The following is a 25,201-nucleotide window of genomic DNA, read 5'->3' on the forward strand; positions in this document are numbered from 1 at the left end:
AGAGCTTCAGAACCCCTTGAGTGGGGGCCCTGATAGCGCACGGCGGAACCCTTCCATTGCTTGTTCCTGACGCAGCGTTTCGTGATCGGCGTTCTATAGCGGCGCACTGATAGCGCACGGCGGAACCTTTCCATTGCTCGTTCCTCACACAGCGTCTCGTGTTCGGTGTTCTATAGCTGACCCAACAAAATCATGATGAGATCGGACTTTCCGGCCTGTGGGCTGCAAGCTTCAGTGTACATGCGCGCCAAAGATCAGCCTCTGAAGTCCTTCAGACGCCTTCCGGCTTGGCGACCTTACGCTTCTCGATGACACCCGTGCGTGGATCTCTCATCTCGATCCAGCTCACTGGTTCTAGTGGGGGGACGGTGCCTCGATGAGATGTCACAAGCATGTCTACTTCGTCATCAACGTCCTCTGAATAAGGCACGGCAGGTAGAGCGTAGATGACGCCGAGATTGTTCGAGGCCGTTGAGAGGTAGTAAGACCTGGCATCGCCCAAAGAGATCTGCGGATCAATGAAGGAATGCCGTCAGTTGGGAACTACTTCTGGCGCAGGCAGACGGAGCACGTTGACTCACGACTTGGGCTCGAACAATGTCACCTGGCCTGAAACATTCTGCTAGCTTCACCTTGTCCTTCTCGGTCGCTCTAACATCTTGCTGTCTGATGACACCGGTGAAGTCGGCTCCTCCGGGGTCCTCGCCCGCAGCTCTGTTGGCATCGCCGGCAGACAATGCGCCCCCGTTGCTAGCTCCAGCAGATACTGGCTGACCATCAACCACGAGTACACTGACGCTTGCTTGTCTGGGAGTTATCCTTGTGATGCGACCCAGAACTACGGAACCTGGCGAAGGAATGATGAAGCCGGACGTGTGACCTTGCACACCTCCAGAAGTCTGGCTGCGAGCCCGGCCCACGACGGAGGAGAGCAGGTATGAGCTACGACGGTACGTTCCGGCGCCACTGGAGCCGCTTGCTGGTACTGGTTGCCCTGGCAGCAGCAGCGCGCCGAAGGAGGAAGGATCCTTGGCGGAAGTAGACGCAGCCGCAGACGTAGACGCGGATGCTGCCATGGTGAAGGCGGCGAGTGAAGAGCTTGCGAAGGAGACGATTCGAGACGCCGACTGGTGTCCAAGCAGACTGATGTGCGATGCTCTTGTTGTACTCTAGGTAGGAGCAGGCGTGCGCAAGTTGGATAGACTCAGACCGTAAATCCGTAAGTGCCCAAGGTCGCTGGAGGGCAACGAAGAGAGATGAGGGGGACAGACTCCTGGCTTGTTTGTTACTGGTATGCTGCAATCATTTGTAATTTGCAACCGCACACCGAAGATGTTGCTGCGTTTTGCTCTGCCTGCATGCATGGCAAGTCAGAGGCACGCATAGGCAAATTCAGTTTGTTTTCCCAACACGCGCGGGTTGGAGGCAAGGAGCTCGTTCACGTGATCTGCACGGACCCTGGCCCGTGTCAAGCATCTGTCAGCTGAAGTCGAGATGATGACGGCGCATGCAACTTGCCTGTTCTCCAGGTCGTCTGGCTCGCTATACACATCAGTACCGCCCTGTGAGATGCCCAATATACACCATCCAGCAGCCTCGTCTGTCGTGTGACAGTTTGGTCTGTGTGCTTTCCTTGGAGCTGCTGGCTACTGTCTCAAGCTTCCAGCGCGAACATCGGCACAGACCGCTGCTGGCGGAGCGCGAACATGAACCACATCTCGCACCTCCATGGCGCCACGGCTTGCTCGGCTGTCGTGAGCTTGCCAAACACTTTTTTGCCCGGCGGATCGGCGGTCGTCTTCATTCAACATGCGTCTTTATTAATCCAGTATCTCAAAGAGGGTCTACCGACATCGCGAATCCCGGTCAACGCACGCTTGCTAGGTGCCAGCTTTGTGCCAGAGCACAATGTCCTGCTCGTCTTGACGGATCACGCGCATCCGCGTGTGCTTGTCTTCAAGCCCAGCCAAGAGGGCGCGGAAGGCGGAAGCGATCTGGTCATCAGCAAGGTGATATCCCTGGAAGAGCGCGTCAGGGCGCAGGCTGAAGTGGGTACAGGACTCGACTACTCTCCAGAGGCTGGCCTTGCCACCACGCATACGCACGTAGGTGCGCTCAAAATCTCGCCCATGGCCAAAGAGATCGATCCCGTAGCTGGATGGACTGCCAGGTGAGTAGTACCGCATTGAAGGGCTAGACGCCACCAAAAGTGTCGCTGACAGTCACCGCTTCGCGCGCTGAACGCAACCTTAGGCTGCCACATCCACACCTCATTGCCCACTCCATCCTTCGCTCTTTCGCTCCCGCCGTGGCTCTACTTTCTATCTCATCCGTGCCGACAGAGATAGCAGGGCTTGGCGATCAGTGTCTGCCTGTGCTTTCTTTCCACACGGTAGATTCTGCCAACCAAGACTTAGCGCCGCTGCCTTGGGGCACCGCAGCCCGGCCTACCCGCACAAAAGCCCCGGCAGCAGCATCCGACACGAGCTCGGGCAGGCCGCAAGGCAAGTACGGACCAGCAGCGTTGGGTGCCATCAACAAGAAAGTGGAGAATGTGCCATCAGAGCTGGTACAGGCGCACGTCCCCCTCTCCCCAAATGACGCAATTGGCGCTCACTTCCTTACCGCGCTCCCAGGAAGCACAGGTGCTGCGGTCCTGGTCGCTTGCGAACAGGCGATCCTGGTGGTCGGCAATCCTGTCGCAGCGTCCAACAAGTTTGGAAAGTCCCCTCAAGGAGCAACGGCTGCGACAAAGAGACGTAAATCTAGCAAAGGTGAGACATCATTCTCTGCGTCCGGCAAGAATACAGCAGCTCTTGGAACCAGTCCTGAAGGCAGCGCCAACGACAACGGTAAGCGTCCGCAGCGTAGAAAAAGCAGTGCCGCAGCTGGCGCATCTACCGTCACACCTACAAGCCCATCTAGGCCGCGCGAAGCCGGCAGCGACCCAGGCATATGGCGAGCAGCACTGCCTGGAGCTACTCAAGTGCGAGCCTCTGTGGAGCTTAAAGAGCCAAATGAGGCTAGCGCCATCTGTGTGGCCGACGACCAGCAGTCCGCCAGCCTAAGAATTCTTCTTGGCACACATGCAGGGAGATTGCTTCTGGCTGAGATGGCTCTAAGGCCCGAGACGGAGGGATCGACTCCCTGGACTCCTATGTCGGTGACTGTGCGCGAGCTCGGTTCAATTCCTGCCCCTCAAGGACCGGACGCATTAGCATATCTAGGCGAGGGTATACTTGCAGTAGCTAGCGCCTCTGGAGACTCGGAACTCGTCAGGCTACCACCTGCCTTGGGGGACCCCGGCTTCACCTCACCGTCACGGCTCGACAGCCTGCACACAATGCCGTGTCTTGCACCGGCACTCGACTTTGTGGCAGACGATGGGAACTGCGGGCCTGCTGGCGTGGAAGACGCGCAAGCCAGAGCGATCACAGCATCTGGAACAGGACCTACTGGCTCTTTGCGCGTTGTGCGGCAAGGCGTGCAGCTCGACACGCTCGTAGAGCTTGGAGTACCAAATGTGGACGCTGCTTGGCCTATCAGATCTGGAGACAGCATCATCTGTTCATCACCAGCAAAGACACTAGTGCTCCAGCTGGGGCTCGATATTCGCGATGTCACCAGCACCTGGGACATTAACGCCAAAGTTACGACCATCGCTGCTCGTCAGACGCAGCAAGGAGTTGTCCATTTGAATGCCAAGGAGCTCTTGATGCTTGGTAACGATGGAAAGCGCCTCGCCTCTTTACCTGCACCCTCGGACAGCGAGTTTGTGGGTGGAGCTATTCAAGCATCTGGGTCCGTTCTGCTTGCTGCCCGCAACGGCTCGGTCTCTTACCTTGAACCGTCCATCGAGGGCTGGAAAGAGGTCGCCAGCATCTCGTTCGACAACGACGAGGTCAGCGCTGTGGATGCCAGTCCACTGCAGTCTGGTGCAAGTTCGGCCTACGCGGCTGTCGGCTTGTGGAAGAGCCGCACCATCAAAGTACTAAAGCTTCCATCTTTAGAAGACGTCACTCCTTCGACTCTGCGCCAATCACAGACCTCTCTTCCAAAATCGGTATTGTTGCACTCGTTTCCTTCGGCCGGCTCAGGTAAAGCTGGATCTCCTCATCTGCTGGTCTCATTCGCCTCTGGAGCTCTTGCCCTCCATAGTCTGGCACTTCCTGGTGCCGAAAGCTTCTCCAAGAACGTCGTAGTGGTCGAGTCTCGCGTGTCTGCTCTGGGCACCCAGCCGGCACGTCTCCGCCCTTTCTACACGACAAAAGGCCTACATGCGGTCCTCGTCGCGTCGGACAGACCCGCAGTCTTGTCATGTGATCACTCGACGAGCTCAGCGCGTGTTCAGTTCTCCGTATTGCCTTCGGCCGGTGGAGCGGTTGTTTGTGATGCGATCCCGCTCGAAACGCCCGAAGGAAGCGCTCTTGGCCTTGTTCAGCGAGACTCGATACGAGTTGTCAGCATCGGCGAGGTTCAGCGCCTTGACGTCTCGACCGCTGTAGATCTCGGACACGACAATCCACTCGCTTTGGCTCTTGTACCTTGGGCGCGGGCACTCCTGGTCACTTCTTGGCGCTTCAGACCTCAAGGTAGTGTGGATCCAGATCCACCTGCTGGCAAGATCCATGTCTTCGATGCAGAGACGTTTGAGGGTGAGTCGACGCTCGCTCGTCATACGCACTGGCTGTCCTGTCAAAGCTGATGAGCTGTTACCTGCCCCCAGACCTCGATGTTCTGCCTTTGCCGACAGACGAGAGACCCAACTGCATCACCCTTGCAGGCCCAGCGAGCTCGCCAGTCGTGGTCGTGGGGACTGGCATAGCTCAACCGGACCAGAGTGAGACGACATGTGGTCGGCTTTTGGGCTTCCATCTCAACGACCGCAAATTGTCCGTCGCATTCGACGAAAGCGTCGAAGGAAATGTGTTTGCGATTTGCCAAGTCAACGGCATGATTGCTGCCGCTATCAATGCCGAGGTGCACGTATACGCTATCGACGCTGCGGATCTGGACGATATGTCGACTTCGCAGGGCCCATCAGGCCAGCCTTTTACGCTTCGTAAGGTCGGAAGATGGGGCTGCGCATTCGTGGCTTGCACCCTTAGCGTCTACGACAACTATCTGATCGTCGGCGATGGAATGCGATCCATCGCTGTGCTTGCTGTGAGCAATCTCCCGACTCAAAGGGGTAAATTGAGCGAGGTGGCTCGCGATGCCGATCCGTTCTGGACCAGCGCTGCCGAGATGCTGGACGAAGCTTCTCAAACGTACATTGGAGCGGACATTGCGCTCAATCTGTTCACTACTCAGAGAGCCGTCAAGACTGCAGCTGAAAAGCGTAGGAGACAGAGCAAGCGTATTCACGACCTTGAGATGGGAAGAGCTTCAACGGGGTCCTTGAGTACGCTTGCGCCAGATTCTGAGGACGATCAATGGAGCCATGTGATGGAGAGAAGAGCCGCTTACCACTATGGCGACATGGTCAACAAGATGCGAAGAGGGTGAGTTGTTTGTGCACTCCCATCCGCTCGGTTGCGTCGAGCTATTCCGCTCACGCAATGCAAGCAATGACTCGAAACGCAGAGCGCTCACTTCGGCCGTCTCGGCCGGGCCAGGCACGGGCGAGGGATCGAGCGAGATGAGCGCAGAATCGAAGATTCTATTCTGCACAGCGGCAGGCGCGATCGGCGTGATCACGCAGCTGGATGCAGAGAGCGGCACAATCCTAACGGCGCTAGAACGCAACCTGATCCAACTGCTAGCTTCGAAGCAGACAGAAGGCAGCAAAGATATCGATGCCCAAGATTGGAGAACTCTGAGGACGGATCACAGAACCAGCCCGCCTGTCGGCTTTTGCGACGGAGATTTGCTCAAGAAGTTCTCGACGCTCACTCCGAGCGAGAGGGCCCGCGTGCTCCAAGGCCAATTACCGGATCAGGCCATAGATACGCCGGTGCCAGCAAGGGCCGAAGTCGTCAACAACCTCTTGGAACTCTTGAGCCGTGTCGCCTGATCCTCCATGATCTCGTCTGCTTCACCATCAACGCCCGTCTTCCCAGGTATCCTGCACACGAACCTATCTCGTGCCACCAATTCATGAATGTATGCATCATGCGCATTTTCAGCTACCTTGCAGGTCTGCTCTCATCCGCGGATGCCGCTCTTATGGGATCCACAGCCGGGGAGACCTTTTGAGAGGGCGCAAATTTTGCTGCTTCCTTATCCTTGCGATCCACCCTGAGCCGTGCAGGCACCCAGCCATGCATCTGGTCAATGACTGATCTCAAGGAGAGGGTACTGGGAGCAGGAGCTTGGACGACCAGACCTTCGTTCAGACCGCCTGTACGTTGTAGCCATGATCTGCCCGCCAGCTCTTCGGCTCTGGCTTGAGCGAGTAGGTAGACGGGAGAAGATTGTAGAGCTTGAGCTAGGTGTGTTTCTGCGGCGGTGCGATAGGAGAGCACGTTGCGTCAAAGGAGGAGGATGCGGCAAGGAGAAGAGAGGATGGAATGTTTCGTTAGCGTGTGCTGGACTTGTGTTGCGCTGCGAGAGGAGCCGAAACACTTACCGCATTGCATCAACCTCTCTTTCAGCTCGACGACTTCGTCTGCTAAGCCTCCGTGAAGCGTGCGTAGGTCGCGCGCTCTTGTCAAGGCTGCATCTTTCGTGTCTGATGCTTCCCTCGTCGCTACAAGGCTTCGTTCAAGCGATTTGAGCTTCTCTTGAGTCGCTCGATGCTTCATTGAGCAAGTACATGCAATGTAAGCCAGATCATGCGAGATATTAAGCACACACTCTCGTGACACTTTTGCAAATGTGCCACGCGGACTGTCATTCCCAAACGTGTCCCTTTCATCTGCGTAGACTCACTTGTGAAGCACCATCCTTCAATTCTTGCAAAGCGACCGCAATCTCTCGTCTCTCTTCTGCTTGGCCTCTGGCTAGCCATACGTAGCCCACCAACGCAGTCAACGAACATCCCAGACCTAGACCTGTCAGGAGCGCGCGCAGAGGACCCAAAGGTCTTCGGATGACCGGTGCGCCCAACACTTTGGGCTGATAGGATTGGGACATGGTGATGAGCGAGCAGAACCTGATTCCTTCGGTGCCCTGGCAACGATGAGCGCTCTGTGAATGTGGGCTGTTCGATTTGTGTCGGTGGTGGGTGTGTCTGCGGTGGATGACGGAGCGGCGATGTGACTGAAAAGGTCGTCTTGATGCGTTGCGTGGTCGTGCACGATGATGATGATGATGATGATGATGATGATGATGATGATGTGGTGGTGGTGGTGTGCAGCCAGGATGGCTTCCTTCTGTCTGCGGTCGGCTCTCATCGGCCGAAGATCCTCGCCGGAGTATCGGTGGCAGTCAAGTGCAGCCACGCACACGCAGGTGCTGCTGATGTGCGCGGGTGGAGGAACGCTGATGGCTACAGCATGCATGCGATGTCAAATGTTCCTTGGCATGATCAACGCAACGCTGCCTTGCTTCTTCATCCCGTTGCTCCTCACAGCTGCAACGATCTTCACATTCTGATTACGAATGCAGCCACCTCGCCACATGCAAGGAATTTGCTTTGGCTGGGCAGCATTCTGATCCACTGCAAATGGACTCGGACTCGAAAAGCAGTCCCGGAGACCCAAGCCTTTGCTCGCACTCAGCACAATCATTAACCCCCGCTTAAGATGTCTTCTCAAGAATCCGAGTCCATCTCTTTCGGAGCTTCTCTTCCAGATGCGCTTCATCCGCTTCTATCCATGTCCTCTTCCCACATCTCGCTCGCCACAGATCTATCCACATTCTTGGCCGAACGAGCCAATCTGGAACGGGAGTATGCGGGCAAGCTGCAAAGTATCACGAAAAAGTGTAGGGAGAAAGTGGAGAGGAGAGCGGTGGAGTGTTTTGCTGGACCAGAACCGAATTCGAGAGTGGAGCAGAGCGAAGCTTTGAGACAAAGGTGAGCTATATGCGCAGGTGCGAGGGCAGGCCAAGCTGTCGTGAGGGGCCGAGGGTGGGAAGAGCAGGTCTGGATGCTGTGTCGTGCGACCCGGGTCACCATCTCATCGGTAACGTTGCCAGCTGAGTAACGCATTATTGACTTTCCTCAAATGTGTACCCGCTCGGCAGCACTTTGCTCGCATATGTCAACAAAAATCTCGGAGCTTCGGACGAACATGCGAATGCGGCAGCTGAACTGGCAGAGCAGCTGGATGGCGTGGGACAAGAATTGGGCGGAGGAGCCAAGAAGAGAGCAGAGATAGTCAAGAAGCACGCTGCGTTCGCGAGCAGATTGTTAGCAGAGAGGGATCGAGTGTACAAGGATCGGCTCAGCGTGAGTGTCTCTTCAATCCCCCCCCCCCCCATAGTCGTTTGCTTCCTCCGACCCAACACGCATCCTTCTATCCCTTCCTGCAGGCAAAGTCCAAATACGACGACTCTTGCGTGGAATTGGAAAGCGCACGTGCAAAGAAGGTCTCGGCAGAAGCGGAGGGCAAGCATGTGGATCGAGCACAAAGAGCCTTTCAGGAAGCAGAGGAAGCGATGGAAGCGCGAAAGAATGCATATCTGCTAAGCGTATCCAATGCCAACCGGGCAAAGGCAGCTTTTTATAGAGCGTCTTTGCCCGCTACGACTGATGTGAGTCGTCATCGATCGCATGATCAAGCTAAAACAAGGAGATTTACCTTGCGTGCTGAGTTGCTCGCGGCAGAATCTTCAAGAACTTTGGACGCTCTCTACAAGCCGCATCGTCGACGCTCTAGCTTCCGCTTCCGAGCACTCTGCAGATTACCACGGTCGCCTTAAAGATGTTTGGGAGGAAGCGGAAGGAGAGAGGCAAAGAGTCGATGTGGGAGCGGATCAGACATTGTATGTGCAGCTAAACAAGCAGCTCAACGGCTGGCAGGAGCCGCCGGACGAGCAGTTCGAGGAAAGCAAGGGATTCTATGATACCGCCGAATTTAGGAATACAGAGGCCGCAAAGGTCTTGTTGCAGAACAGATTACTGAAAGCTAGAAGTCGGGTGAGTTTGGGCAATGACTGCAAGGTCGGCTTTCATTCCTGCTTCTCTAATGCTTCGAGAAACTTTCCCTCGGTACAGCTGGACGAGCTGTACCCCATCATCGAAGCCAAGCGGAAAGAGTCGGAAGGACTCGAGCGCCTACGCGGTGCTTACCTCGAAAACTCGAAGTTGGGCAACGTGGACGATGTGATGGATCGTGAGCTCTAGCGGGAGGATCCCGTCGAGCAGTGGACGAATAAGTGACACCTTTGTCCTCCATCATTGTCCCTCCCAGAGCTGCTGGAGACGGCTCGCGAGACTTGCTTCCTCGAGTTCCAAGCCTCTGTGGCCGACTCTGAAGCGGAAGAGATTGTCCAAGTCATAGGAGGTCAGTTTGCGAGAGCGGCGGACACGATACATCGCGGTATGGCTGATGTCCCAAGATCTTCTCCGCGTTTGCGGCTCTTTTGGCTCCAGACGACTCGAGCGATGCGAGACCCCACAAGTTCACACCGCACGGCTTCACCATTCCTACGACTTGTGGCTTTTGTCAGGTAAGCCAGACCTTTCAGAAGTCTCACGTGTCAGCATATTAATGCGCAATCCTGTTTTCAGAGTACCATGTGGGGCATCAGCGGCAAGCACGGCTTACTATGTAAACGTAAGTGCAGCTCGTACAGACGGTGCGATTATCCGGGAGTGTGATAGCTGATCTTACCCTCCGCCTCGGCGTTCCCAGCTTGTGGGTACGCCTGCCATGCGAAGTGCGAGCCCAAAGTGCCAGCGAGGTGTAGAGCAGGCAATGCGCCTTCCAAGACTCATCGACCCAGCACGAGCGTATCTCTCGGTCTGTCTCGCTCCGCAACGACGGCTTCCAGAGCTTCTGTAGCTTCTGCCAGTTCGTCTATTGTGGGCGGACCTACAGCTGCTGCGGATAGAAGATCTGTTCCTCCTACCGCTAGAGCTGTGCCTCCCACGACCACTACTGCGCCGCACGGATCAGGAGCTGCGGCTATATTGGCTGCTGCTGCTCAGGATTCCGAGCAGAGCGGAGCAAGCGGCAAGATGCTCTATGCGTACGATTCTAATGGAGACGATGAGGTCAGCGTGTCTGGTAAGTAAGCAGAATGCATCTAGTTCATCCGTCTTCTTGTGCTCACATCTCACCTGCGCCCACAATCTGATACGAAAACGCAGAGGACGAGGTTGTGATCATCTTGGCTGGCGACGATGGGGGTTGGTCAAGGGTACAAACAGCTTCTGGTTCGTCGGGTCTGGTGCCCACTTCATACGTCGATCAGAGCGCTGTCTCTACCGCACCTACCGCACCAGCGCCCATTCCAGCTCGACCACCTCCTACTTCCCGGGCGACAAAACCAGCACAGACACCACGAGTCAAACGAGTCACTGCGCTCTACGATTATGCGGCTCAAGGGCCCGACGAGATCGACCTGACCGAAGGGGAACAGGTAGAATTGACGGGCAAAGGCTTGGCTTTTGGAGATGGCTGGGCGCAGGGAAGAGATGCGAATGGCAGAGTCGGACTGTTCCCAGCTGGGTATGTTAGGGAAGATTAGATGCGGAGCTGCATTGCTTTGGTTTCCTTGCGCCTTACAATACGATGCGTTACGTTACAGTATTACAAGAAGCTGTCCTCGTCAATGGCTTGCGCAGGTGGAGCCGGACAGGCACACTCAATTTCGCCGGAGCCAATTTTCGGCTGCTGCTGTTTTGTCCGCAGTTCCTGCTTGTCGATCGGTATCGCTGAGGGTCAGATGCCTTGTGAGCGCCTCGAGACGAGCAATGGCTCGAGCGCGCATGGCATCGCTCTCTGAATCTTGCGTCTCCGAAGTGGCCTCCTTGAGTGCTTGCGCGAGAAAAGGCGGTAGACCATACACGTCCTTTACGCCCGGACGAAAGAGCAAGCGGGCGGTTTGATTAGCGAAAGTGTCGGCAGACGCGGAATTTGTGCAAGCTGAATGGCTGGACGATATACTCACATCTACATACGTCCCTCTCCCGATATACGTCAAAACACGTCCTACTACCTGCTTGCCTCTCTCCACACTGCCTTCGCCGCCTCTTAGCGCATCACTGCTACTCGCTTTCGTAACCTGTCTAGCTCTCTCTCCCTCCACCGGTCCATCCCAAACGGCCCTCAGAGCATCTTCCGGATTTAATGCGTACACACCCGTTCTTGACCTCTCGTCATCTCGCGGCGGCGCCACACTTTCGGCCGCTCTCGAGCCTAGCGCGTTTTGAGAAGCATCAGCTTCCGAAGTGAGGGGAGGTAGGTGAGGCAATTGATCATCTTGGGCTGCTGCTACTTGTCGATGCAGCTCTAGCTGCTCCAGTGTCAGCTCGCCAGGTCGAGAAGGAGTGGGCGGACGCCATGTATCTGTCAAGCCTGCTGGGAGAGCTTGAACGCCGTGAGCGGGAGGCACGAATGGTGCGACTGCCGCTTGTGGTGCTTCTAGCGCCTCGTCCGTAGCTAACGCATCCATAAAGTTCAAGCTCGGATCTGCGGCGGATGGTCCTTCCATCTGCTGGCTCGGCAGGGAAGACCGCTCCCACGTCCTTTGTAGCGAACTTTCGTTCGGATGGTTCTGCGAGGTGCCAGAGTTGGAGTAGATGGAAGAGAGCCAGGCTGAATCCATCATGGAGGCTTTGGAAGCTGTGCGCACGGAATGGTGAAGAGCGGGATCCAGCGCTTCGGCATGGGCATAGGGACCGACAAGCAGTTCGGGCGAACGGAGCAGTCGACGACCTTCCTCTGCATCTTGACGCCCTTCATCGCGAGCCTGAGCCTGCGCTTGCGCTTCATCTGGCGCTTTGCCGTGCACAAAGGTGCTCATTGCATGCTCGGTTGGGTGCGCTGTGGATGAGCCGGACGGACCTGCGGATCTGAACGTGGCTGTGCCAGGGACGTAGCCTGCCGTGTTTGAACCCCCCACAGCAGCCGCTGCTGCTGCTGCTGCTCGAGCATCGGAGTTCCACTGCGCCTGCTGAGAGTCTACGCCTGGCAGACCCGAAGCGCCAGGAACAGCTTTACCTCCCGAGACCATCATGCCAGCAAGATCCGAAGCTGTGGGTACTGGCAAGGCGAATCGGCTCGAAGAAGCTGTTGCTGAAGAGCCCTCTCGCCTTTTCCCCTTGCTTGTGCCCTCGGAGTCCGCATCTGGTCTGCTGCCGTCAGGCCGCCGAGGAGGTGGGGCAGACATGGTCGCTCTGCGTGGCGATGGAGTTGGTGGAAGAGGCTATTGAGGAGCATTGCTTCATCCCGCTCCACATCAAACATTGTTTCACGATTGCGACTGCCTTGTGCCGGTCCACTTCCTAAACAAGAATTCCCCGAGCACGGGCTATCCACGTGGGGTGTCATCCTGACACGCTTCTCCACACCATCAGCGCAAGGTCACGTGACCTATGGTTTGGTGAGGGAGAAATGTCGGAAGCTCATCAGGTTAGCCATGAATTACGAGTTATGGTCAGGACAGATCAGCTTGTCATTCAGGCTCGGGTCACACCCACGATTCTCAAACGGTCGGCTTTCTGACACTCAAAACTCACGACTTGCGCCTCGTGTGCTTGCTAGCCAGCTTGAATATCTGGACCTAATCTAGAGTCTGTCGAGAAAAGCGCACGAAAGGACAAGGCAAAGGATAGGCCTCAGCAACGCTCTCGCGCAGCGATGTCTCCCACCACACTAAGAACCCTGGCGGCTGCGCGGAGCTGCGCATTCGCAGTTCCCGCTCTTGCCACGCCAACCACAAGTATCGGAGCGGGTCACAGCGTCATCGCCTCAAGACATGCCAGTCGAGCGTCATCCAGCGCGCCTCCGCCCGGCGCTTTCCTGCGAGTGGCTACACGAAGGCATCTCGCTACGCACGCTCCCAGTCGCAGAGACTTTACCAAGCTGAATGCGGACCATGTGACGTCCATCGCATCCCTCTTGTCCGCTCCATCCTCTTCCCTCCTCACCACCATCTCCACCTCCGACTCTTCCATCCCCACAGCGGACGCTTCAGATTTGGAATCGTTCAACACGGATTGGATGAACAAGTACAAGGGCCAATCTCCGTTGGTCGTCAAGCCCAAATCCACAAAGGAAGTGGCGGATGTTGTCAATTACTGCTATGAGCATGGAATCGCTGTTGTACCTCAGGGAGGCAACACGGGATTGGTGGGTGGTGGCGTGCCGGTGCATGACGAGGTTGTCATCAACCTGTCCAACTTGAACAACATCAGGAGTTTCGACGAGGTTAGCGGTGAGTCGGCGATGTGGCGGGGATGGTCAAGCATGGCAGCTGCGCAGATTACGCTCGCTGGGTCCCTGAGCTTTTTCTTTTCAAGCAATGAGATTGCTGACACCCATGCATACGATGGCTTGGATGCAGGCACGCTGGTGTGCGATGCGGGATGCGTCTTGGAAGTGCTTGACAATCATGTGGGCGAGAAGGGCTACATGATGCCTCTAGACTTGGGCGCCAAGGGATCTTGCCACATCGGTGGCAATGTAGCGACCAATGCTGGAGGCTTGAGATTCTTGCGCTATGGCAGCTTGCATGGAAACGTGTTAGGGCTGGAGGTGGTGCTGCCGGACGGGAGAATTTTGGATGGGCTCAGCACGTTGAGGAAAGATAATACGGGTGAGTCGCTACTACAATGAGGCATCGATCAGCTGAGCACACTCGCGCGACTCGCTTGGCTCACCGAATATGCCCCACCCTGACTCGCTCGCCACAGGCTTTGATCTGAAACAGCTGTTCATAGGAAGCGAGGGATCTATCGGCCTGATCACTGGCGTCTCCATCGTAACCCCTCGTCGGCCAGCGGCTTTCAACGTCTCCGTCTTTGGGCTCAACTCATTCGAAGCTGTTCAGAAGCTCTTCCCTAAAGTCAAGGCATCACTCGGAGAGATCTTGTCAGCTTTCGAATTCTTTGATGCGCATGCCATGTCTCTCGTCAAGGGTCACGCCACCGCCGGGGTCAAAGATCCGTTCGAAGCTGCGCATCCCTTCTATGTGCTCATTGAGACGGGAGGTAGCAACAAGGACCACGATGATGAGAAGTTGTCAGCTTTGCTGGAAGAGCTGATCGAGGACGAATGGGTGGACGATGGCGTGTTAGCTGAGAATACGACTCAGATCTCTCAGTTGTGGGCCTTGAGGGAAAGCATTCCGGAAGCTGCGGGCAAGGCTGGCAGGGTGTACAAGTATGACCTGTCCATGCCTGTGGAGAAGATGAACGAGTTGGTGGAGGAGATGAGGAGCCGATTCGAGTCCAAGGGCATCCTTGGTGCCGACAAGATGTTCAGCAGCGTCGTAGGCTACGGTCACATAGGAGATGGAAATTTGCACATTAACATCGTGGCGAAGGAATACTCGGACGAAGCAGAGAGGGAGATAGAACCGTTCATCTACGAATGGACTTCGAATGTCAATGGGTCGATCAGCGCTGAACATGGGCTGGGAAGGATGAAGGCGGAGAAGATAGGGTATTCCAAGAGCGACGAGAGCATTAGGATCATGCAGGATTTGAAGAAGCTGTTCGATCCCAAGGGCATCTTTAACCCGCATAAGGTCAGTCACAAGCTGCCTCGCGCTGTTCTTGGGTTGCACGCGGGCGAAGCCAAACGCATCGCACGACCTGCCGCTGATCAAATGCTACCGAATTGTTCTCCTTTGCCCGATAGTACCTGCCCGGGGCATGAGATGCTTGCTTCAGAACGTGTTGTCTCGTGATCTCAGCATCGCGCAGGTTCAGCGGAATGTCACTGCTCTTCTTTTCTTCTGGCTTGCCCCCTCTTATTCTGCCATGTGTTTTCGCAATGCATCTCTATATGAGCATACATACACAAACATATACCCTACTCGGCTTCTTTTTAAGCGACAAATGTGTGCGTCGAAGCAGTCAGGAGGCTGCATGGCTGTGGCTGCTCGCGTAGACGCGGTCTAGGTATAAGGCTCGAGGCTTTCGAGGCGGCAGCATCGCTCAAGACTCATGTGTGCGCCTTTCATATCGAAAGACCCGAGACGCGATCGAGACGCGAAATGCGGAGAGCCGCGGGGAGACGAGTCTTGATTAAGTCACGATCAGAATCAGATCGAGTCAGGACTTGCCTATTCGTGATTGACACAGTAGTGAGTGTGACTGTACGTCGCGTTGGTGAGGAACTGCAGCGACGCGTAAATAGGCGCGTGGAGGACGCGAGTCGTGAGTGCATGCATGCGCAGACGCAGCAGCAAACGCTCTTCTCCATCGCACAGCGTGGACGTGGTTATCGCGCGGGTGTGCGCGTTACGCGGTTGGCGCGGGCTAAGCGACTTGAATCACGTACCAGCATGCGATGATCGCGAACATGTGCAGCATTGTGTACACATATATACACAGCCAGCTGCCGGACCTCAGACACATCTGATCCACCTGAGTCGTACGCCACACCATGTTCATCAGCTCGTGCTAATAAGCGATCCACCGACCGCTCTATAATACTCAAGACTGGATTGCGGACACGAGGTTACTCTCAACGACTTCACGACTTCAAGCGCTTTTCAGATGCGATAGCACACACATTACAATCGCCCACTCGTTCAAAGCGCTTCGTGGCGCTGCTAGGCGGGATGCACCGCTGGCCTTTCAGCGGAGGTTCTGGCTGGCCTCAGCAAACGGCACAGGAGTCTGTAGCTTCCCAGCAGCAGCAGCAGCATCAGCGGAACACTCATCAGTTCCATCAGAATCAACTTGAACATGTCACGCCGGCAGCAATTCCAAATCGACAGCCTGCTTCAGGATGGCCCACTTCGGAGCATGCAGAGGTTGATCGATTTAATCAGTTTCAGATGGCACCTGGCTCCTCTCAGACTTCAGCCCAACTGCAGCTTCCCGGGCTGCCGGCTCAATCGCCCTCCTTTCATCAGCATCAATCACATCATCAATTTCAGCAGAACCTGCCTCTGCGGGGCAGCTCGCCTTCTGCACAGCCTGCTCAGTCATCACGAATGCCCCATACTCCGAATGTGCAAGCACGAGAACATTCCAATCCTGCAACGCAACAATTTCCAGGCAGACATCATGGATCTCAGAACTTTACGTCGGCCCCTTGGAGCTCATCACCTGCTGCCAATCAAGCTCCGCTCGCCAACGGAGCGACCGACTTCCCCTCATCTACTTTCTACCGACCAGACAACAGCTGGATTGTCTCACCCTCGAACCCCACTTCCCTTGCGCCAGGCACCCTGCCTTCTTCCTCGAACCTGCGTCCGCAGGCTCATCAGCCCCGCTCTAGCGCATTTAGCCAGCCTTCCTTTCCGTCTCATCCACATGCCCACCTGATCCCTCCCACACCATCCTCGAGCCAGCTCTCACCAGACTGGCCTCAAGGGCACGGCTATCAAGCCATGTCACAGCCACCCACCACGCACACGACGCCTCAGTCAAGCATTGCAGGTCCTCCTGGAGCACGTTTGCAGCCAGTCATATCCCAGCATACACAACAAATCCCACAGACGACCCACAAGAATGGCCAGCTTTCTCGCTCGGATCCGTTAGCATCGCTGTATGCGCTTGGCTTGTCGCCTCCATACAATGCGAATGCTGCGCAGGGTCCTTTCAATGCGTCTCGGGCTGTTCCTGGGCCCTCGCAGCAGCAAGCAACAGCGCAGAAGAACAACCTGGCCCAATCGCAAGGATCTTGTGAGTACCTTGAGCGCTGCAATCACTCTCGGAACGAATGAAGGGGAGGCGCAGAGGTGCATCGCAGGGGCAGCCAGGCGCCGCGTGCCTCTGAAAAGGCTCGCGAGGCTTGGTGGTGAGGTGGTCTGTCGGGCGCTGATCATGAATGCCCGCTTCACAGCTTCCGAGACGATCTCGCGGCAAGGCAATCTCGAGACAGCGTTCAGTCCGCCAATGACTCCTTCTTTCAAAGCGTTTTCTCCTGCAGCCCCTAAATCGCACGGACACAACCCTTCGAGCGGAAGCAGGTGCGTGGCTGCTATGCAGATTAGATGGTCTCGCAACGTCGGCTGACATGATCAATTGCCTTCGCGCTACGCCTGTTCCCGGCTGCAAAAGCGGTCAGCTATATACTCCTCACGCCGGGCCTGCAATCGAAGCTCAAAGAAGCCATGGAGAGCCTTCAGTCCCTCCACCTGCGGCATATCGCTCTTCGCTCTCAGATGCCCTCACGTTCTCGCCCCCAAAGAGCCACGCGCACCCGTCACAATCTCAAAGAATCGATCCTCGGGATCAAGCGCAGTATGCGAAAGCTATGCCGCCCCAGCCAAGTCCCTCGTGGAGACCTGCTTCCCAAGACCCTCGACTTAGCCAGGCAGCCGCATCACATCAAGTCAATCAAATGAGGCCAGCATCAGGACAGGGGCGACCACAGGAGCAGTATGCAGACAATAGCCATATTTCTTCCTCGCAGACCTCGATTCCACATCAGCAGGGCTTTGGCTCTGGCTCGGTGGCTTTTGGACCAGGGCTCTTTTCGGGTGCATGGAACGCAGGTCACACTGTTCCGCCTAGTACTCCACCCAGATCACATCCTCCACCTGGCATCCTAATGGAATCACCAGACCCTCTGAATGTGCTTTCGCCAGCGTCGGGCCTGCGCAGCGGCGTTCCATCTGCCAGTCGGCTGCCGTCGCACTTGATGCACAGCAACGACGGCAGTCCGTTAGCCTTGCAGCAGAGCGGGACTAATTTGTGGGGCCAGAGCCCTTCCAAACCTCCCAAACATCCTTTCAACGACGGCAGCGCTGAAGTCGTCGTAGACCGCAAATTCAAGGACAAGAACAGGCCGCCTAAGCCCAAGGTTGCTCAAGTGAGAACGCCGAGTCCTGGCAAGAAGTCAGGTGCTGTGGTTCGCTCGCCAATGAAGCGTCAGGAGATCTACGTCGATGTCCCATCGCTGCCGTCCGGCACATGGCCGCGTGAACGCTCGGCAGGACTCGCCACGCCGCGTAGCCAAGAGACTCCTTCGAACGTGGTCGTGTCAGGCCCTGTTGATCAGAAATCGCGCTTCAAGGTCGGCAGTCCACTTGGAGCTGCAGCAGACTATGATGATGACCAGGAATACGATGATCAGTGGGACTCGGCAGATGCCGAGGGCAGCGATTACGAAAGCGACGATGTGGATCTCATCTTGACCTCTAGCTCCGGGCAGAACAAGACGCCTTCGACGTCGGCTAGCCGGGGTCGGCGTCACGGGACCATGGTGCGAATTAGTGGAGGGCTTGTGAAAAGTGCGACAAGACGAGGTGAGTACTTTGGGCTGCGTGCGTGCTCGTTGCGCTCTGCCAGCTAAGGCCCGTTGTACCCTGCAGCCCCCACTCAGAGATTAAGCGACTTGATGGAAGACTTGTTCGAAGCTGACGACAGTCTGCCAGATCGCAGCGATCTCGCGAACATGGATTCGAGCACCCACCTGCCGCCGCCAAGCGACCAATTCTTCGAACTTCAAATGGGCACTGGTGTGCCCAAGTCGAGCGTGCTGCGCGATCTGCAACGCGCCATCCGCGCTGCTGCGAGGATTCGCGTGCCGTCGGCTGGTGGTAGAGCAGCCAGCGCCTCGCCAGAAAAGCAACAAATCCCTGGCGCACCTGCCAGACTATCTGACCTTGATCCTCAGCGACTGGGCCGCTTGCTGAGGATTGTGGAGCGCGCAGTCCGTATTGCTGAGAATGTGGAGGTGCTACCTGTCATGGATGCTTCTTCAGCGGTAGCTTCCAGAGCGAAAGCCAAGACAAAGCGCAAAGCGAACGGACAAGGCAAGGCGCGGGGCGCGAACAAAAGAGCCAGAGGCTCTTCGGGATCGGCATCTAGATCACCGGCAAGGGACAGCGATGCCACTCCTCCTCTTGAGGAGGAAGACCAGGACGCACATCATAATCAGCGTGCGAGCGGCGGATTCGATAGAGGCGATGCATCAGCCTCTATGCCTGGGCGCTCTCCCAGCGCAGCGGCCAGCTCGTTGGGCACCCCACCTTTAGATGACGACCCTGTCACTCAACAACTCGCTCTGAGCGGCAGGATCAACCTCATCACGTATGGCGTTTTAGCAGCGGACTGCTGTCTCACCATCTTGACAGGTGATGAACTACCCAAACACTTGGCCTCGGAAGACATCGTGCGACCAGCCTTCGATGCCATCAAACATTCGCTCGAGCGAGCCATCTTGCCTTTTATCGAAGCATGCGCTGGCGGAGGAAGCAACGCTGTCCATCCTCTGCTGCATCTACTCGTCCACGACCTTGCGCCCACCGCTGCGAAAAAGGGTCGGACTAAAGCATCGACCAAGTCTGGCAAGCACGTTGCGGATCCGGCCGAATCTGGCAGAAATCCTGGCGCCCAGGCTTGTGCGGATGCTTTTGCTCGATTATTCAAAAGTACTTGCAGCGCTCTTGGTCAAATTCAGCGACTGGTCAAGCTGCAGAACATGGCCTTATCTGAGTCTCTTGTCATCAGCGCCGTCTATGCTGGCATTCAACCCTTCTTCGTGCTGGAGCCCGAGTCTGGAGGTTTGTCGGAGGGCAAGTCAGAAGCTGCAAAAGGCGCTGCAAGAGGACGACAAGCGATGACTGTACTTGGAGCAGGCTTGGGAGCCATGCGGAGTCTCAGACTGCCTTGCCTAAATCTGCTGCGAAACGTCTTTGCCAGGCATCAGGACATGCGGCAGTGGATCGTCGAGGAGATTTTGACAAGCCTAATTAAATTACCCGACATGCGCAAGTCTCGTCGACAACACGCATTGCGCACCGGCAAATCGATCCACTCAGTCACTGCGCTACTTCTTCAACTGATCCAAGCCGCCTCGCAGGGGCGGGCTGTCGCTTTCCAAAGCTCAATTTTTGGCAGTAGGCAAAGTGCTCATCCAGACTCGCGGAGCGCCAATCAAAACTTATCAGATGAGGAGAGGGACGAGGACGGCGTGCGTCTCGAGATAGGGCAATGGAGCCGAGCACTCGATGGAGCGAAGCAGGCTGCGAGAGAGGTTGCCGCGTATCTGATGCAGAGGTGAGTCGGACACTAGTCGAAGAAGCACAGCTCTGGTGCTGACGTCTTGCATTTTGATCTTATCGTCGTTAGAGTGAACTCTAGTGGCAAAGTGGTCAAGACTGGCTCAGACAACAGCTACGCGGCCATCGTCGAGAACCTCGTCAACGATCTTCTTGCTACTCTTTTCCTTCCAGAATGGCCAGCAGCTGGACTCTTGTTGACCAGTCTGTGTCGAAGCTTCATCGCAAGTCTGGACGATCCAAAGTCCACTCCAGACGCTCGCGGCGTCGCGCTTGACCAAATCGGGCCGGTCGCTGCGCGTCTGCAGGAAATTCAGCTGCGCATCAAGTTCTCCGGCAAGAGTGAGCACGGACATCAACAGACACGCGCGATTCCAACCATCCTAGAGATCGAAAGGTCGCTACACGAAGGTCAGCTTGATCTTCTCAACGGCGCGTACGCTGCTGTCTTGGAACATCTCGCAGCTGCTGAATCGGACGATCAAGCCGCAGAAACCGCGAGCGAATTCACCCTTTCGCAGTGGGGCTGCGAACTTGCCGCCGCTCTCGTGCGTGCTTCGGATGCTTGCGATGCAGCTGAGCGAGAGCACGAAGAGGAAGGTGAAGACCCGGCTGGAGATGGCATCGTGATCGAAATTGGACGCAGCGCACGACGTCTAGAACGCATCCAGACCTTCATCAGCGCCCTAGCGCGATCTTTGACGAACGTCGGCGAGAGAGCCGGCAGTCGCCTCATCACACAAGGCAACGTCTTTGAAACGCGCTCAGAAGAGGACTACCGCGCCATCTTGCTGGTTTGTGAGGAAGTAGGAGCATCGAGTGCCTTTATGGTCACGCAGGAGTATCTCGTGCGCAGTCTCATCACAGCGCTCGACGGGCAAGCTGTTGGCAATCGAACGCGGGCTCTTCGGAGTCTGGGCCGTAGCGCAGTCGTCGATGATAATTTGTTGGATGACGTCGACATTAGAGCGGCGATTGAGACGCGCTTGTACGACGAAAGCGCTAGTGTCCGCGAGGCCGCACTCGCTCTGCTTGGGCGATATGCTTTGCGGCTGCCCGAACGCCTCGAGTCTCAGTACCCTGTACTGTGCGAACGAGTCAATGATGCCGGACTTTCCGTTCGTAAGCGGGCTTTGCGATTGCTAGCAAGCATCTATGCCACCTCGCGCATACAATCAACACGGATCGACGCCTGCGTACGGATTGTGCGCTGCGTCTTTGACGAAGACAATGGGATGCAAGAACTTGCCGTCGGCACCATCGGATCGCTCTGGCTCAACCTTGCCGCTCCTTCTGAAGGCAAACCTGGAAGACCGAAGTCAGGCGCAGCACTTTTAAGCTCGAAGCCAGAGGAGGAAGATGTTGCTGAGGCCATCATCGACGACGCAGATGATGCCGCGGTATTCGTCTCGGACACTAGCTTTGAGGGTAAGATACAGACTCTCATTGCGGTGGCTGGTTTGATCCGTGAGAAGCCATCTCCGCTTGAAGCTGTTTTGGAGCGCATCATGTCACGTTGTGAGCCAGCGCAAGCCCCTGCTCTACTAGCACGTCTCCGAGAACTTAGCGACGCCATGGTGGACAGTCTGGTAGACGCGCACGAGCTTCAAGCTAAGGACGTTGTTGAGCGCATCCGCACGGTGCACTTGCTTGCTTCTACCAATCCGAGCATCATCACCATAGCGAAGGCGCGCGCGCTGCAGCCCTTTCTCAAGAGCGCTTCTACGCCAGAGGACTATACCATCATGGAATATCTGCTTCGCATATTCCGCGCCTGCCTGCCGCACATGCCGAAGACTGCATTGTCGTTTGCAGAATCCCTTGAGCAGACTATGACTCCGCTAGTCAGCAAGCCACCGGCGAAACCTGCTGCGCCAGTTCTGCAAGAATTGATCGCTGCATACTGCACGGTCATCAAGACGCACACGCATCACTATCAGTACCTGATCAAAACGCTGAGACTGTGCTTGCACCGCCTTCGAGCAGTACGCAACACGTTGGCGGCAAATCCGGACACCAAGCCGGATGCTACAGCTCGATTGTTGATGTCGATGATAGCGCTGTTGTGCGAGCACGCCGACTTCGATAAGATTGCAAGTGAGGATGAAGACCGAAAGCATGACTTGCGCGCGCTTTGCGGCGAAAAGTCAGTCGTAGAAGAAGTCTTTGCCCTCGTACTTGGTCTGTATCAAGCGTCGCCAGATCGGGCCTTTCAGACGACCGCGTTGCAAAGCTTGGGCTTCATGTTCCGAGCGCATCCGGGTCTCATTACGAAAGACTCGACTCGCAAGATTATGTCGAGAGTCTTCCGTGATGGCGACGCTGGCGAGCGAGATCTGTTGCTACGCATCGTCCGCGAGTTCTTGACCAGCGAACAGAGGCGAAGCTCACCAGAGGCCGCCAACGCGAAGAACCGTGCGAGCTTGTCAAATTCGGCGACGCTCATTGCAACACCGCAAAAGGTGGAGATGAATGAACTAATCGGCAACACGGAAACCTTCGCCGACACCGGTGTAAGCGCTGCACTCATCCAAGCCTATTTGTCAAACTTCCTCGAGGCTGCAAGAGACGTCTACAATCCATCCATTCAACGGACGGGCATGGACATCCTCAAGTTCACCGTGCACCAAGGTGTATCCCATCCGCTGCAGTGCGTTCCGACGCTCATTGCTCTGGAAACTGTGCCAGACACCTCCATCTCTGCCAAAGCTCTTGCACTGCACGACTATCTTTCGTCGAAGCACGCCTCGATATTGGCAGCTCGGTATCTGGACTTCGCGAAAGAGTCTTTCGACTATCAGACTGTGCTGCAGAGCAATGGACCGGTCCGGGGTCATCGCTTTCTGGAGCGAAGCGAGACTCCGGTAGCTGCTCTGCGAGGATGGTACTCCCTGCTGCGGGATAAGCGCAACACGCGCCTTGACTTCCTGCGTGCCGTCGTCAAAGCTCTGGACGTCAACACTGCATCGGGAAGGTGCTCGGGAGGCGAAGTGCTCTTCGCTCGGTACATTGCCGAGAACCTTGCCGCTCTCGAGTACAAGACACTGGAGGAGGTGTTTAGCGTGATCGGCTTTCTGCGCACTATACTCAGCGTTACGGGCATGATGATTCACTCGCAGGTCGAAGACGAGCTCAACCGTGAAGATTCTGGGGACGAAGAGGATTTCAGCGAAGACGCTGATGCGATCGAAGTTGATGAGATGACCAGCGAAGGCCCTCAAAATCAAGGAAACCCGGCCGATTTTCTCGACGGTCACAGTCAAGCCCTCTCCTCCGAATTGTCATCTGTCGGAGACTTCTCGCAGCTTGTGGATCTTTCTCAGCCTCGAGCGTCGACGCGAAGCGGACAAAGGCGCAAGGGTGGCACGCTCGCGACCTCCCGCGCAGCTCTCGTAATGGGCGTTGCGCTACTGCTCCGGAACCACCTGAAACGTTTGTACAATCTTTCTGAAGAGTGAGTTCCGCTTTGTCACCTTGCTGCTGAGTGATCACGTCGCTGACAATCCCATCTGCTACCACGCAGGAAATGCAAGAATTGGCAGCCCAACAAGCGCCAGTCGAGCGGAGCCGATCGCCCAGCCACGCGCAAGCTCGACGGGCGCTTGGTAGCGCTCAATCTTGAGGCGCTTCAAGGAGCGGTGCCCCTTTCTGCTAAGAGCGTCGAACCTTTCGTGCCAGCAGTGGATGAGAATATGCCCAATGATGACATGGAAACGCCTCCTCCGACCCAACAAAGCCGCAAACAAGTGGCACTGGTTCAGATGGCCAGCTTCGAGCAGCTTGTCCGCGAGGAAGGCACGCTGGATGAGCCCGACGATAAGGACGACGATTGGATGTAGAGAAAGGGAAGGGCCAAAGGGGGGGGCCAGAGACTGCAAAGACGTGGCGTTCCGATCCATGACAGGCAAATCACCACATTTTGAAATGTACACTACGCATAAGATAGCATTGAGCAGTGTCAGGTCTTGGAGCGCCAGCCTCACTTGAGGTGTAGTAAGGGTGCAGGGAGCCGGAGAACAAAAAAAAACCTTCATCGGCCCTCTTACAATCCGACGCGTTTTCGAATTGTGCCTTCTATCTGAGTAAGCCATCTGTCTGTACTGGGCACAAGCACGGTGCTCAGACCGTCGGAGAGCCAAGCCGGCCCTGCACTAGCGTTTGTGCCATGCCAGAGCACGCTCAGCGATAAAGCTGAGACGGTGCCCAGAGCAGCGCCAGCCAGTGTCTGAGCTGGGGTGTGCAGTCCCAGTTGCACGCGCGACCACATGACGGTAGGCGCAATCAAAATGACTCCGACTTGAAGCGGGAAGTAGTCTTTTGGCAAGGCCAATGCCAGGTACAGACACATGAAGGTCATGGTACTGAGGAATAATGCACGTGTCAGATGTCGTTCGGAGGCGATCAGGATGGGCAAGGAGGGGCATCGTCTCACGAGGAATGGGTCGAGGGCATACCGTGAGTCTTTGTCACGGCGGAGCCTTGCGGTCTGGGCTGCTTGATGACCTTCTTCAGAAGTTTTGCTGGGGAGGGACGGATTTGCACGGCAGGTGAGCATGAGCGTCACGCATGCGGACATCGCAGGAAGGCTTTGCCGATGCTCACCAACCCATCCAGTACCCAGCGCTCCGGCGACGTAGTACAAAGAATGCGTGTTGCGCAAGCACAGCACGCCAATCGTTGTGCTTGCTGTCACCACTCCTTGGGTCTGTCCGTCGTCGCGATGAGATCAATTGGAGACCTTGATGTCACGAGATCACTCAATCTCGACTCACATGCTTCAAGAATCGAAGAAAGGGACCGATCTTCTTGTCTGGCGGAGGTGGTGGAACTTCGTTCAACTTTTCCGCGACATCGGAAGAAGTCGAACCCTGCTGAGGTCTCTTTCTGGGCGGCATCTTGTTGACTGTGAGATGTCTAAGTACTGTCTGATTATCCCTGTATCCAGCTTGATCGCATTTGTCGCTGCTTGCTGTGAAAGTCTTGGTAATTGAATGATATCAGGCGTCACCTGTGACGTTTGTAGGTGATTATTCGTCCAAACCGGATGGGCAAGGTGGAGGAAAGGCGTGAGTTGATGACGCGTGTGTCTACGTCCCGCGTTGCTCGCTCGGCGATCCGCGGACTTGAGACGTGTGCGGACAATCACGTGATCCGGTGGAAGAAAAAATTGTTGGAA

The 25,201-nt window shown here is 56.1% G+C and overlaps 8 protein-coding genes across 8 annotated transcripts; 4 read left to right on the plus strand and 4 right to left on the minus strand.

Annotated features, from left to right (window-relative positions):
* Positions 1-271: 271 nt before the first annotated feature.
* On the minus strand, positions 272-1,076 carry IE81DRAFT_333248 (hypothetical protein; the record flags this gene model as incomplete). Its single annotated transcript, XM_025515362.1, has 2 exons — positions 272-508; positions 582-1,076. 2 exons carry the CDS (start codon positions 1,074-1,076, stop codon positions 272-274), a joined length of 732 nt encoding a protein of 243 aa, XP_025372878.1.
* A 460-nt stretch (positions 1,077-1,536) lies between these two features.
* On the plus strand, positions 1,537-6,432 carry IE81DRAFT_320021 (hypothetical protein). The gene is made up of 4 exons (XM_025512896.1): positions 1,537-2,170; positions 2,254-4,655; positions 4,727-5,504; positions 5,587-6,432. Exons 1-4 carry the CDS (start codon positions 1,707-1,709, stop codon positions 6,014-6,016), a joined length of 4,074 nt encoding a protein of 1,357 aa, XP_025372879.1. The 5' UTR covers positions 1,537-1,706; the 3' UTR covers positions 6,017-6,432.
* IE81DRAFT_363951 (hypothetical protein) lies at positions 5,644-7,295 on the minus strand. Its single transcript, XM_025516822.1, has 3 exons — positions 6,874-7,295; positions 6,572-6,740; positions 5,644-6,442 (listed from the first exon to the last, which is right to left on the minus strand). The coding sequence occupies exons 1-3, from the start codon at positions 7,075-7,077 to the stop codon at positions 6,129-6,131; spliced, it is 687 nt and encodes a 228-aa protein (XP_025372880.1). The 5' UTR covers positions 7,078-7,295; the 3' UTR covers positions 5,644-6,128.
* Positions 7,296-7,493: 198 nt separating this feature from the next.
* On the plus strand, positions 7,494-10,766 carry IE81DRAFT_320022 (hypothetical protein). Its single transcript, XM_025512897.1, has 10 exons — positions 7,494-7,960; positions 8,131-8,335; positions 8,419-8,640; positions 8,714-9,025; positions 9,104-9,221; positions 9,300-9,392; positions 9,482-9,558; positions 9,620-9,665; positions 9,744-10,118; positions 10,202-10,766. The coding sequence occupies exons 1-10, from the start codon at positions 7,689-7,691 to the stop codon at positions 10,579-10,581; spliced, it is 2,100 nt and encodes a 699-aa protein (XP_025372881.1). The 5' UTR covers positions 7,494-7,688; the 3' UTR covers positions 10,582-10,766.
* Positions 10,337-12,255, minus strand: IE81DRAFT_320023 (hypothetical protein). The gene is made up of 2 exons (XM_025512898.1): positions 11,005-12,255; positions 10,337-10,905 (listed from the first exon to the last, which is right to left on the minus strand). Exons 1-2 carry the CDS (start codon positions 12,223-12,225, stop codon positions 10,699-10,701), a joined length of 1,428 nt encoding a protein of 475 aa, XP_025372882.1. The 5' UTR covers positions 12,226-12,255; the 3' UTR covers positions 10,337-10,698.
* A 440-nt stretch (positions 12,256-12,695) lies between these two features.
* On the plus strand, positions 12,696-14,882 carry IE81DRAFT_336189 (hypothetical protein; the record flags this gene model as incomplete). Its single annotated transcript, XM_025515473.1, has 5 exons — positions 12,696-12,863; positions 12,921-13,272; positions 13,402-13,653; positions 13,751-14,586; positions 14,700-14,882. 5 exons carry the CDS (start codon positions 12,696-12,698, stop codon positions 14,715-14,717), a joined length of 1,626 nt encoding a protein of 541 aa, XP_025372883.1. The 3' UTR covers positions 14,718-14,882.
* A 496-nt stretch (positions 14,883-15,378) lies between these two features.
* Positions 15,379-23,966, plus strand: IE81DRAFT_167089 (hypothetical protein). The gene is made up of 6 exons (XM_025510585.1): positions 15,379-16,699; positions 16,860-16,986; positions 17,078-18,267; positions 18,334-20,023; positions 20,096-23,479; positions 23,549-23,966. Exons 1-6 carry the CDS (start codon positions 15,628-15,630, stop codon positions 23,862-23,864), a joined length of 7,779 nt encoding a protein of 2,592 aa, XP_025372884.1. The 5' UTR covers positions 15,379-15,627; the 3' UTR covers positions 23,865-23,966.
* IE81DRAFT_320026 (PAP2-domain-containing protein) lies at positions 23,955-25,069 on the minus strand. Its single transcript, XM_025512899.1, has 4 exons — positions 24,798-25,069; positions 24,628-24,730; positions 24,458-24,545; positions 23,955-24,386 (listed from the first exon to the last, which is right to left on the minus strand). Exons 1-4 carry the CDS (start codon positions 24,918-24,920, stop codon positions 24,068-24,070), a joined length of 633 nt encoding a protein of 210 aa, XP_025372885.1. The 5' UTR covers positions 24,921-25,069; the 3' UTR covers positions 23,955-24,067.
* Positions 25,070-25,201: the final 132 nt, after the last annotated feature.

This window comes from Ceraceosorus guamensis (assembly GCF_003144195.1).
Source record: "Ceraceosorus guamensis strain MCA 4658 unplaced genomic scaffold IE81scaffold_4, whole genome shotgun sequence".
NCBI lineage: Eukaryota > Fungi > Basidiomycota > Exobasidiomycetes > Ceraceosorales > Ceraceosoraceae > Ceraceosorus > Ceraceosorus guamensis.

Coding starts and splice junctions, on each gene's coding strand:
- IE81DRAFT_320023 (XM_025512898.1), bottom strand. CDS start 12,225: ATGTCTGCCCCACCTCCTCGGCGGCCTGACGGCAGCAGACCAGATGCG. Junction 10,906..11,004: donor GGAGAGGGACGTATGTAGAT/GTGAGTATATCG, acceptor CCGGGCGTAAAG/GACGTGTATGGTCTACCGCC.
- IE81DRAFT_320026 (XM_025512899.1), bottom strand. CDS start 24,920: ATGCCGCCCAGAAAGAGACCTCAGCAGGGTTCGACTTCTTCCGATGTC. Junction 24,731..24,797: donor TTCTTCGATTCTTGAAGCAT/GTGAGTCGAGAT, acceptor GACGACGGACAG/ACCCAAGGAGTGGTGACAGC. Junction 24,546..24,627: donor GCTGGGTACTGGATGGGTTG/GTGAGCATCGGC, acceptor GTCCCTCCCCAG/CAAAACTTCTGAAGAAGGTC.
- IE81DRAFT_167089 (XM_025510585.1), top strand. CDS start 15,628: ATGCACCGCTGGCCTTTCAGCGGAGGTTCTGGCTGGCCTCAGCAAACG. Junction 20,024..20,095: donor GCCGCGTATCTGATGCAGAG/GTGAGTCGGACA, acceptor TATCGTCGTTAG/AGTGAACTCTAGTGGCAAAG. Junction 23,480..23,548: donor TTGTACAATCTTTCTGAAGA/GTGAGTTCCGCT, acceptor GCTACCACGCAG/GAAATGCAAGAATTGGCAGC.
- IE81DRAFT_320021 (XM_025512896.1), top strand. CDS start 1,707: ATGAACCACATCTCGCACCTCCATGGCGCCACGGCTTGCTCGGCTGTC. Junction 4,656..4,726: donor CGATGCAGAGACGTTTGAGG/GTGAGTCGACGC, acceptor ACCTGCCCCCAG/ACCTCGATGTTCTGCCTTTG. Junction 5,505..5,586: donor GTCAACAAGATGCGAAGAGG/GTGAGTTGTTTG, acceptor CTCGAAACGCAG/AGCGCTCACTTCGGCCGTCT.
- IE81DRAFT_363951 (XM_025516822.1), bottom strand. CDS start 7,077: ATGTCCCAATCCTATCAGCCCAAAGTGTTGGGCGCACCGGTCATCCGA. Junction 6,741..6,873: donor TGAAGGATGGTGCTTCACAA/GTGAGTCTACGC, acceptor TGCTCAATGAAG/CATCGAGCGACTCAAGAGAA. Junction 6,443..6,571: donor AGAGAGGTTGATGCAATGCG/GTAAGTGTTTCG, acceptor GCACCGCCGCAG/AAACACACCTAGCTCAAGCT.
- IE81DRAFT_320022 (XM_025512897.1), top strand. CDS start 7,689: ATGTCTTCTCAAGAATCCGAGTCCATCTCTTTCGGAGCTTCTCTTCCA. Junction 7,961..8,130: donor AGCGAAGCTTTGAGACAAAG/GTGAGCTATATG, acceptor CCCGCTCGGCAG/CACTTTGCTCGCATATGTCA. Junction 8,641..8,713: donor CTTTGCCCGCTACGACTGAT/GTGAGTCGTCAT, acceptor TGCTCGCGGCAG/AATCTTCAAGAACTTTGGAC.